General features: G+C 34.4%; 1 protein-coding gene across 2 annotated transcripts; it reads left to right on the top strand.

Annotated features, from left to right (window-relative positions):
* The first annotated feature begins 491 nt into the window (after window positions 1–491).
* LOC106307071 (UPF0496 protein At2g18630) lies at window positions 492–2836 on the top strand. 2 transcript variants are annotated; one of them, XM_013743928.1, is made up of 3 exons: window positions 492–854; window positions 1074–2276; window positions 2611–2836. In XM_013743928.1, coding segments are annotated over exons 2-3 (1176 nt in total). In that variant the 5' UTR covers window positions 492–854; window positions 1074–1101; the 3' UTR covers window positions 2612–2836. The 2 variants fall into 2 exon arrangements, with proteins under 2 accessions (XP_013599382.1, XP_013599381.1); XM_013743927.1 differs by having other exon boundaries at window positions 2606–2836.
* Window positions 2837–12769: the final 9933 nt, after the last annotated feature.

Genomic DNA, 12769 nt, shown 5'->3' with positions numbered 1-12769 from the left:
CTCGCATTTACAAAAAAAAAAGAAGATTGCCAACTGTGAATTTACCATTTAACCATACAAAAGTGTAAGTAATTTGATTTAGTGTGTGTATGAGTCAAATAGCAAGTATTGACCGAGTAACAAGTATCAATGCCCAGCCCTATGAATGCCTATTACACTCTAAATATAGAGCGCTTTTACTGTTATAAGTAGTCCACTCACATTTGTTCAATAATCTGATCTACTAGTAGATCAAAAAAGTTGTAATATCATAGAAAAAAACACACTACGTATGTGTTATTTTGTTGAATGGAAACTTCACATGTAATGAGATGTGCTCCACTTTGGCATTCTTCACCTTCCATTTAAACTATAAAAGTCGTATGTTTTTCTTCTTACTGGTTAAGTTAATCCATTCTAGATGGGGAAATCGGTGGGCCCACCATGGATTTTAGTTTTCAAGACTCAACGACTGATTTAATTATTTTGTCTCTTTGTTCAGACACAACAGAAAGAAAAAGGGAATCTACATATTTTCAGTTTCTTCAATAATTCCTCTCCTTTCTTTCTTTTTCTTTCTTTCATTCTTTCAGTATTGGACTTGCCATCGATGAGTCCGTCAAGACCGAGTTGAGAGCAGTGCAAGGCTTTCTCACACTGTCTAAAACCGCGTGAGAAATAGTCTTCCTCCTCTGATCTCTCCTTTTCCCTTAAGCATTTTCTCTCTCTCTCTCTCTTCCCCAAGCGTACAAGCTAACTACTTGTCTTCCAGAAACACAAATCACTCTTCACCTTCTATAAAAACTCCACCTTTGTTGTTCTTACTCTTGTTCGTTTCAGACGATCTCTGCTTTCAATCACATTTTCATTTCCAGGTAAAACTCTCTCTCCTCTCTCTTTGATTGTCGGTTACAATTTTAGATTGCTCCGCAAGATTCGGTATAAAGTTGGTTGCTTTAAGCTATAAATCAAGTACCCATTTCACTTGCGTTACTTCTCTAGTATCTATTTACTTCTAATCAAGATCTCTCTCTCTCTCTCGCTCTTACAATACAAGCTTAAGATTGGTTTGGTTTGGTTTCTAATTTAAACAGTTTTGTTAAGAGTTTGAAAAGAAAGAGAATGATGGGAGGAAAGTGTAGCAAAGGCAAGAAAAAGGAGGAAACTTGGGGGTCACCTTCAACACCAGTACAGATCAAAATCAACTCAGCTTACACAGAGCACTTGACCTCTTACGAAACAGCTTGCAGCGAAGATCCAAAGCTCGAGTCTTTCGACTCGGCTCTCCACGAACGAACCAACCGAGTCATCAACAAGCTCGCATCAGGCGTGGAGATCAAATCCTTATCCTTCGATTCCCTCAGAGAGGTGACGCAATGCCTTCTAGACATGAACCAAGACGTGGTCAAAGTCATATTACAGGACAAAGAGGACATATGGAACCACCAAGACCTTTTCGGTCTCGTCAACATGTACTTCGAAAGCACCGCCAAGACTATGGACTTCTGCTCTGAGCTCGAGGGTTGTCTCAACCGCGCGAAGAGAAGCCAAGTGATTATTCAGTTCGCTGTTAAACAGTTCGAGGAAGAGGACGAGGACGAGGAGAACGAGGATAGAAAGTACGAGAAGACTCTTGAAGAGCTTAAGAGGTTTAAGTTGGCTGGTGATCCTTTTACTAAAGAGTTCTTCGATCTTTTCGATTCGGTGCATAAACATCAGGTCATGATGCTTGACGAGCTTCATAAGCTGAAGAGGAGACTCGATAAGAAGCTTAAGAACATCAAAACATGGAGGAGAGTGTCCAACATGGTGTTTGTGACCGCTTTTGTCTCTGTGCTCATCTTCTCGGTGGTGGCGGCCGCCGTGGCTGCGCCGCCTGTGGTGGCGGCTATAGCCGGTGCGTTGGCTGTTCCTGTAGGGTCTGTTGGGAAGTGGTGCAACTCTCTTTGGACTAAGTATGAGAAAGTAGTGAAAGGGCAGAAGGAGATCGTTACTTCGGTTAGGATCGGGACTTATATATCGGTTAAGGAGATGGATAATATAAGCGTGCTTGTGCGTAGAGTGGAAGTGGAGATCGAGTCTTTGTTGAAGAATGCTGAGTTTGCTGTTGCTGAAGAGAATGGTGTGAGGCTTGCGATGGATGAGATCAAGAAGAAGCTTGATGTGTTTACTGATACTATTGAAGAGCTAAGGGAACATGCGGATAAGTATTGTAGGGATGTGACAAAGGCGAGGACTGTGATTCTGCAGAGGATAATTCGGTACCCTACTGGTTCAACTTCTGAAGAAGCTACTTGGTAAGATTCTTAAAGCTTAGCTCCATAACTAGGAAATTAAATTTATTGTCGATGTGCCTTGAATGTAGTATGACTGGCTAGCATTAGTTAGATGGGGACTTCGCAAGCGTTTTTCAAATCAGAAATGTATCCAAAATATATACCTTTAGCTTCCACATATAAATTTCATATAGACGTAGCTTATTTGGTGAACCACGTTAAATTTTTGCGTAGGTTTGCTTATTTTCTGGTTTATTCATCTGTTTTCTGCATTCTTGTAGCATCTTTAATAACACTTATATGAATTTGGTTGGATTGAGTTTCTTTTGTGTGTTTTGATTGATGATCAGGACAGAAATGTTGTCGTGAGAAGACGGATTCGAATTCGTGGTTGGCTTTGGAGATTTTTGGTTTGTTTTCTTTAGCACAAGTATTATGGACAGCTAAAGATATGTTACTTAAGTTATCAAAAGAAAAAAAAAATGTATTAATTGTAGTAGTTACCATGAGGTAACCTTTGCTGAAGCATTTTTACTTGAATACTTTAAAGATTTTATGCGATTGACTTTGGATTTTATAGATCAATCTTGTATTTAGATATATGTTTATAATTGATGTCTCGATGCTTAGTCGTATTTTGGAGGATTCATAAGCTGGATCATTATTCAACCAATCAATGCTAATAAAAATTAAGACGTGAAGAGTTTGTTGATGAAAAAGTTTAGTCTCTCACAAGTCACAACTCACGAGGAACATTGTTGTATATGAAACATTTATTGTTTTTACATCATATGAAACATTGTTTATTCCGTCTTAACATTTTAGTATAAAGCAAAAAACTGATATTTAGAAGTCAACTGAATGGTTTGGTCGATGTAATGATTGGTCTTGTTCAACAGCAGTTGACTAGTTAATCAAAAGACCGAGTATGAACGCTATAGCTTGATCACCGAGCACATAAGATCGTATATGTATATTTCCCTTTTATATTGTTTCCATATCTTAGACAAGTACATATTCTTGTTAGGATATCTTTGTATAAAGCACTACCTATGGGTTCATAATAAACTCATTTCTTCTATCAATCTCTAATCCATTTGTCATGGTATCAGAGCAAGATCTGAAGACCTAAAATCAAAGCCTTTCGGCATCTTCTTATTTTTTTTTGTCATACTCTGTTTTTCTACTCCGAAAACAGAGCATCATCTATCTTTCATCAGAACCTCTCGGCAAATCTCTATTAAATCATCACAATATCTCTAACAGCTACATATTCTAATCCTAAACGAAAGACGATATCTCCATATGATCTCACGTCCAGTGACAATCCTGGAGCAGTAATCTCTCAGCCGCTGCTCAACAGATTGAACTATGACGAGTGGGCTATCAACTTGCGGATGGCTCTTAGTAATCGCAAGAAGTTTGGCTTCATTGACAGCTCAATTCCCCGACCTGAAGCTAACTCATCTACACTTGAAGATTGGGTTGCTAACAACCATCTCTTGGTTGGTTGGATTAAACACACCATCGAACCAAAAATCAGATCTTTAATCTCAACTCGTGAAGTAGCAAAGGACTTGTGGGAAATCATTAGAAAACAATTTTCTATCAAGAGTGGAGCAAGACTCCAGCAACTTAGAAACGCCCTTGCTGCCTGCAAACAACAAGGATCGTCTGTTGACGACTACTTTGGCCGCTTAACGAAGCTGTGGGATGGAATTGCGGAATGCACCACTACCAAGCGATGTGAATGTGGCAAATGCACGTGTGACCTCAACACTGCTCGTGACACAGAACTTGAAATACTTAAGGTCCATGACTTCTTGTCTGGACTTGACGATGATGTTCATGGGGAAATACGGTCGCAAATATGCGCCATCACCCCTTTACCTGATCTGGATGCAGTGTATCAAACTGTTGTTCAGAATGAAACAATTCGCTCGGGTGTTCTTAAAGATACAGCAGTGATGAGTTTTGCATCTCAACTACCATCATCATCACGTCAATATAATGCTCCATCACAGCGTACTGCACGTGATAGTCCTAGGCTTGGGACTTTGAATCGCGATCCTTCTCGGCTTTGTACTGCTTGTGGACGCACTGGACATGAAGCATCATCTTGCTTTAGGGTCGTGGGCTATCCTGAATGGTGGGAAGATCGCGGCCGTGGCAAACCTAATGCTCGCAACACAGCACCTACTCAGAGTGGTCGTGGACGTGGTCAACCTATGAGAGCCAACAGCAGTCAGATCGTGGCTGCTAATTCCGCCTCTACAAGCTCAAACCAGCCACTTACTGATGCAGATAGACAAGGTTTGAGTGGATTAACAGATGAGCAATGGAAAACCATTCAACGTATGTTCAGTGCACCAGCTTCTACGGACCATCTGAGTGGTAAGACTAGCAACATGTCTTGGATAATCGACACGGGTGCTACACATCATATGACAGGAAATGCTGATTTACTTCATGACGTTCATACTATCACTCCTGTATCAGTTCAATTACCTGCAGGAAAAAATGTTCTCTCATCTCAGCGAGGCACAATTTATCTTGCACAGAATTTGTGTTTGAAAAATGTCTATTTAGTTCCTGGTTTTCATATGAATCTTCTCTCATGTGGCCAACTTCTGACTGATAATCACCTTGTTGGACAAATGACTGATCGTCTGTTGATTTTTCAGGACCGCACTTCGAGGATTCTGATTGGAGCGGGTGATCGTGAGAGAGAGGGGCTGTATCGATTTCGGGAGATTGAGAATGTGACTGCGAATCATGCATTTGTTCGTGAGGACTCCACCTTGTGGCATATGCGCTTAGGCCATCCATCTTCTCGTGTCATCAATAAGCTTCCTGGTGTTAAAGATTTTTTAAGTAGTATTGATAATGAGCTTTCTTCAGTTAGTTGTGATGTCTGCTTACGAGCAAAACAAACTCATCATTGTTTTCCAGATTCTTTATCCAATGCAAAAGAGATTTTTGATTTGGTGCATTGCGACTTATAGGGTCCTTACCGTACTCCAGCATATTGTGGATCAAGATACTTCTTGACTATTGTTGATGATTGTTCTCGTGCAGTATGGTTGTACTTGCTTCCAGACAAATCAACTGTTTCTGTTCATCTTCGAAATTTCTTGAGCATGATCGACAGACAATTCTCCAAGAAAGTAAAGACAATAAGAAGCGACAATGGCACTGCATTTTTGTGCATGAGTCGATTCTTTCAGGAACAAGGCATTATCCATGAAACATCTTGTGTCCATACGCCACAACAAAATGGTCGTGTTGAACACAAACATCGACACATTCTAGAGGTGGCTAGAGCTTTACGATTTCAAGGAAGCTTACCAGTTACGTTTTGGGGAGAGTGTGCTCTTACGGCTGCGTACTTGATCAATCGTACACCATCACAAGTGCTTCATGGCAAGACTCCATTCGAAGTTCTTTATGGCCATACACCGGGATATAAACACTTGTGTGTCTTTGGATGTTTGGCTCATGCTCACAACTTGGATCACAAAGGTGATAAATTTGCTTCTCGCAGTAGACAGTGTATTTTTGTTGGATATCCCTATGGCAAGAAAGGCTGGCGCTTATATGATCTTGATCGTGAAATATTCTTTGTCTCACGAGATGTTGTTTTTGATGAAAGCGTCTTTCCTTATCTCACTGAATTATCAACTACTCCACCAACATCATCACTGGAGATCACACCTCCTACACTTCCACATGTTGATGCTGAAAGTTCTGACATTTTACATGACGAAACTTCTTCTCTCGATGTTGTTAATACATCACCTTCAGAAGCATCGTCAAGTACATCGGATATCACTACTACTGATAATAACTTGGGACGTGGAAAGCGTCCAAAAACCAGACCATCACATCTACAAGATTACATTGTTGGTACAGTAACTCTATCACCCCTCTCTTCTCTCTCGACATCACCTCCTCCTCAGACATCCTTAGGTACGGACTATTCTCTCTTCGACTATTTATCAGCTCATCGATTTTCTCCTACGTATTGTAGCTATTTGGTTGTTCTAACCACAGTAATTGAACCTCGGTCTTTTAAAGAAGCGATGACATATGAAGAATGGAAAGAAGCCATGAAATCAGAGGTTACTTCTCTTGAAGATAACCATAGATGGGATCTCACTCACCTTCCGCCGGATAAGAAATGTATTGGTAGTCAATGGGTTTTTCGAGTTAAACTCAAGGCTGATGGAACTTTAGAATGCTACAAAGCTCGGTTAGTAGCACTTGGTAATCATCAAGATGAAGGCCTTGATTATAAAGAAACATTTGCACCTGTTGCAAAATTGACTACAGTGAGGCTTCTTCTTGATATCGCAGCAAAACGTCGATATGAAGTCCATCAAATGGATGTGCATAATGCGTTTCTACATGGAGATCTCGAAGAGGAAGTTTATATGAGACCACCACCAGGTTTTACTGCACCTGGAGACAAACAAGTTTGTAGGCTTCGGAAGTCTATTTATGGCTTGAAACAATCTCCTAGATGCTGGTTTGCCAAGCTTGCCAATGCACTCTTGAAATATGGCTTCAAACAGTCTCGCTCGGATTATTCTTTGTTCGTGTTTCATCATGGAGGTGTCTCTGTTCAAATCTTGGTTTACGTTGATGATTTGATGATCACGGGTAATTCTCCATCTGCTATTCAAGAATTCAAAGATTACTTATCGACTTGTTTCCACATGAAAGATTTGGGACAAGCTAAATATTTTTTGGGTTTGGAGATTGCTCGTAGTCCTGCTGGAATTTATTTGTGCCAGCAAAAGTATGCGCTTGACATCGTGACTGAAGATGGACTGTTAGGCTGCAAACCGGCTGGCTCCCCTATAGATCAAAACCATCGGCTAGCTCTTGCAAAGAGTCCACCGATGACCAATCCTGAGAAGTATCGTAGGCTTGTTGGACGGCTTATCTACCTTTCTTTTACACGACCTGATCTCTCTTATGCTATTCATATTTTGTCGCAGTTCATGCAAAAGCCAAAGGAAGATCATTGGTTTGCTGCACTCAAATGTGTTCGATACCTGAAAGGAACACTTGGACATGGCATTATGTTAAAAGCTGATTCGCCACTTCATTTAACAGGATGGTGTGACTCTGATTGGGCGAGCTGTCCATTGTCTCGAAAATCTCTAACCGGCTGGATTGTTCAATTTGGGGATTCACCTATCTCATGGAAGACAAAGAAACAGACAACTGTCTCATGTTCTTCCGCAGAAGCGGAATATCGGGAAATGGCTACCATTACACGTGAACTGCGATGGCTAAAAGCATTACTGCTTGATCTTGGTATTGATCATTCTGATCCAATGTCGTTACGATGTGATAGTCAAGCAGCTTTACATATTAGTGCTAATCCGGTATTCCATGAACGCACCAAGCATATCGAAGTTGATTGTCACTATGTTCGGGATAATATTGTCAAGGGATTTATAAGAGCTACACATGTTTCCACCAGAGTTCAGCTAGCGGATATACTCACCAAGGCCTTGGGACGTAAGGAGTTTGAATCATTTCTTCTCAAATTGGGCATTCAAGACCTTCATGCTCCAACTTGAGAGGGGGGTATTAACGATATAGCTTGATCACCAAGCACATAAGATTGTATATGTATATTTCCCTTTTATATTGTTTCCATATCTTAGACAAGTACATATTCTTGTTAGGATCTCTTTGTATAAAGCACGACCTATGGGTTCATAATAAACACACTTCTTCGATCAATCTCTAATCCCTTTGTCACCGAGTCTCCTCAACAGCAGTTTACTTTATACAGCTTTGATAAAGTAAAAGTAGAGACTAAGTTTTTCCTTTTGAGTACATATTACATTTTGGTTTTCAGTTTTCTCAGTCTAGTGCAAAATCACTAACACCCCATGCATTGCATTCATGGTTCAGTCCATGTGTTAATGCTAAAATTGGTTAGGTATCTCTTCTAAAGTTGGCTTGAACGTGTCTGGGTTTATGCTTTAGTATTTGGGCCTTGGGGCCATGAAAATATTAGTGATGAACAACTAAAGATATGTTAAGTTCTATATAAAAAAAGAGAAAGAGAGGACAGCTTTACTTAATGCCAATGTTTTTAAACCTAACCTAGACGCTGAACCAAACGACTTACCGGATTGCTGGATCACTGGGTCGACCGCGGGTGAACCACAGGTTGATAAATGAATTAATTTTATTATATAATAATATATCAACTATGTAAATAAAAATAAGAAACTAAAGTTTAATATTTTCTAAATATTTTTTAAAACATAAAATAATAGTTTGGATATGTATATATTTTATGTTTAAAAACATTTAGAAAATACTTAACTTTAGTTTTTATATTTTTATTTTCATTTGACATACAAAATATCAAAAAATAGTTTAGACTATTTAAAATTTTCTCTTACAAGGTAAGAGTTATGGCATATAAAAAAATCAAGACATTAAATTTATAAATATTTAAATGTCTAAATGAATAATAAATTAAACTCAAATACAAAATAAACCAAAAGTAAAAGATCATTGTAATAAATTGTCAATAACGGAAATAAACTAACACCAAATCACATCAACTAATTTTGGTTCTCTCTACCATCGTTTACTTGATTTTCTTCAGGTGGCATAGTGAAATCTTCGTCAAAATCTAAAAATCACAAATATAAAACTGAAAAAAGAAAACTTAACTTTTTTTTGTCAGCACCTAAGTTCTTAATTAGAAACTTAGAATATAAAACAAAATCTAAAAACATAATTAAAACTTAAAAAAAGAAATAAAAGAAATAAAAGTTATTTATTGGTTCAACCGGTGGTTGAACCGGTATCAGGTTCCGGGTTTTACTGGATTTTTACGGGTTTTTGTGGGTTTCTAAATATTGGATTTTCCGTAAAACCCAAACCGGATTTTTTCTTGGTCACCGAGTTTACGATTCAACCGCGGATCCGGGTCGGGTTTCAAAACATGGCTTAATGCTAGTAGTTGTCCCGAGGCAACCTCTGCTCAATGCATTGATTAAAGTACTTTATAAATATTTTATGCGAATTGTTTTGGATTTTATATATCAATCAATCTTGTATTTAGATATATATTAATGAATGTCTCTGTGTTTAGTCTTTGGTTGGAGGACTCATAAGCTGGATCCTTAAAGTATCATTCAATTAATGTTGATAAAAAAAATTAAGACGTGAAGAGCTGGTTGATGAAGAAGATTAGTCCCTCACACAACTCATAAGGGACATTTTTAATATTGAAACATTGTTTATTCCATCTCAGCAACATTTTATACTACTAGATTTTGATCCGCGCTTAAAGCGGAACCTATTTATTTGTCAAAATATACTCAACACACATATAAAACTAGGTGTCTTCCTGCAGTAAAAAAATTTAAAATCTTTTTTTAACAGATAAATATAAATTATATTTTAAAATAAAATTTTATTAATATTTTAAATTTTCTTTTTCGTATCAATATTTTAATATAAATTTGATTTAATTAAACCTAAAAATTATATTTAAGAATATGCATGTATATATTTGAAATTATAATATTTGATAGATTTTTCTATCTATTTATTTTAATTAAATATATTAAATAAATTTGTAAAAGTTGCATAATTACCAAAAATTAAAATTAAACAATATTTATAAAATTTGTAGATATATAAGAAAATAATGGATGTCAAAAAAATATAAGAAAATAATGATTTTGCGATTAAATTTTTATAATTTTCTAAAAAAAATTGTATACATTTTTGAAAATTTTAGTAATAAAAGCTTATAATTTAAAAATATATAATTAATTATATTTCGAAATTTATAATGCCATATTTGAATATATTTATTTTAATGATGATTTATGAGTTATTCCCATATTCTAAAAAAAAAATCCAAAAATATAAATTGACATTAAATGTAATATATGAGTTATTACCATATTTTAAAAAATTACCAAAAATATAAATTAACATTAAATGCAATTATTCATGTCATATTAAGATATAAGACATGTCATCAATTTCAGTAACCATGTCATATTTGTTTTGTGAAATTGATTGTAGAAAGGACTTGTGGCAAAATCACTTCGCAAATATAGCCTAGGGGATATACATTTTTTATATATTTTTTATCTTTCAATATTCATAATTTATATTTTCTATGAACATATAAATAGAAAACTTACATTTTTATATTTTAATTGTTTTGATTATTTATTTTGATTTATATTATAATCTCTATTTATCTTTCAACCAACATTTAGCATATTCATTATTTTTAACTGAATTATTTAAATTAGATGAAATTAATATTTTTATATCTATTTTAAATCTACGGTTTCACCGAACTCGGTAACACGTATATAAACATATTAGATATAATAAAAACTAATAATTAAAATTTTGTTAAAATCTCAAAAAGCCTTTATCAACCATGTATCTGATAATATGCAACCAAACGAAAATTTTGATATAAAGAACTAAAATTAGTTGGATGTATTTCAAAATCAACTATAAAATAATCATTTTAATTATTTATCATCTTATTTTTATCATTATTACTAATTTTTTATAAAAGTTACTTAATTAAAAGCTGAATGTGAAAACATAAATTTCACATTTAATTGCATTTTATAAATAAAATATGTATTTATATTTTATATTATATCTTGTGTTTTATTTATATGTATATATTAAATTTTATAATTATTTTGTTTATGGATCAACTACAATCAATCCAATAAACTGTGAATCCAAGAAGTAATTCGGTTTAAAGTATCAACTGAATTTAAAATATTAGATGAAATTAGTTTATTCAATTTTTACAGTTTTTAAAATATAATAATTTAAGTATTAATTTGAGATTCATTGTCTTAGAAATCTTAACTTAACTATGTGCCACGGTGTGTAAGTTTCAATTTTTTCAAAAAAATAATTTTTATAAACAATCTTTATTTTCCAACGTATAAATGATTATGGGTAATTAGTTAGATATTATCCATAAATATCTTTAAAATAATTAATGTTGTTATACATAAATATAAGAATGGCATAACATTGTAATTTAAAAAAAAAACTAAGGACAAAATCCTAGTAGAGATTTTGCTCTAGAGTATAAATAACTGTTTTATAGAAGTCAATTGGCTCGATGGTCGATGTGATGGTTAGCCATAGGAATTCGGTTCTCAGTTCGGTTCTGGTTCAATTTTTTTCGGTTTTTCGGGTTTAGAAGTTTATGATCCGTTCGGATATTTAGAAAGTTTGATTCGGTTTTGGTTCGGTTTTCGGTTCATTTGGAGTAACAAAGTTGAGAACTGGCTTATATCTGAAGTAATTTCGAATCTCATTCGGTTCCAATTTTTTGGTTAATTTGAGTTAAAAAGAAAAAAATTGAATTTTTTGGATTAAATATTAGATTTTTATTTAGATTTTCAGATTAAAATTCAAAGATAATGATGAATATTCTGGATAAAAAAACATTCTGATAATTCATTTTTTGGGTATTTTAACATATAAATAATATTTTAAAATTATTTGATTATTTTAAAACTAAATATAATTAATATTTATTAATATATAAACTATATTATATAAATGCAGGTATCCATTCAGTTCTATGTTCGGTTTCTGTTTAATTTCAATTCGGTTCTGATTTTTCGATTGTAGAGATATATGATTCACTAGTATAATTGACATGATCCAAACCAGAACGAAACCTCATTTTCGGTTAGATTCGGTGTTTTAGTTCCAGATAAATATGCCGAGGCCTAGTTGGTCTTATTCAACAATAGTCGACTGATTAACTAAAAGACCAAGTCACCTTGGTTTGATTCTTGAAGATTTATTCATTATTTTCGTTTTGTACTTTGTAATGATATACTACTTTGATAAATTTAAAGTACAAATTATTGTGATGATTAGCTGGGTTTTAACTCAATACTTTATTTATTTTTAAATTGTTAATCCTAACCAATTATGATATAGTTTTATTTTAAAGTTAAAGCATAGCTACAACATCTACAACTCTTTTTCATGTTTTATTATTTCTCTTAAAGCAACTATTAAACTGATTTAAAAGTTGTAGTTTTTTTTTGGGATAATTTGCAAAATACCCTATTTAGGATTTGAAATTTGATAATTGCATTTTCTATTTTAACTTTTGAAAAATACACTTTCTTAATTATGAATTGACCTTTTTATCCAAGATATAATTCGAAATTAATATATAAATTCGAAACTAATAAAATAATATCATTAAAATTAGATAAATATGTGTGTTGAGATAAATATGTTATTTTACCATTTAAATTTTACAATAACAAATATAAACATGTGAATTATGACTTGTTTTGACTTTATCATGATGTTTATACAGATTTCCCTTTATTTTATTTTCTTCAACTTACATAAACAAGTCACGTTGTTAAAAAAGAAAAGCAAGTCACGTTTGTCTCTACAAAATTTTCATCTTCTCTACTGGAGCCAAGTAAGTTCTA

The sequence above is a fragment of the Brassica oleracea genome, chromosome C7, assembly GCF_000695525.1.
Source record: "Brassica oleracea var. oleracea cultivar TO1000 chromosome C7, BOL, whole genome shotgun sequence".
Taxonomy (NCBI): Eukaryota; Viridiplantae; Streptophyta; class Magnoliopsida; order Brassicales; family Brassicaceae; genus Brassica; species Brassica oleracea.
This window is presented reverse-complemented; position numbering and strand designations above follow the sequence as displayed.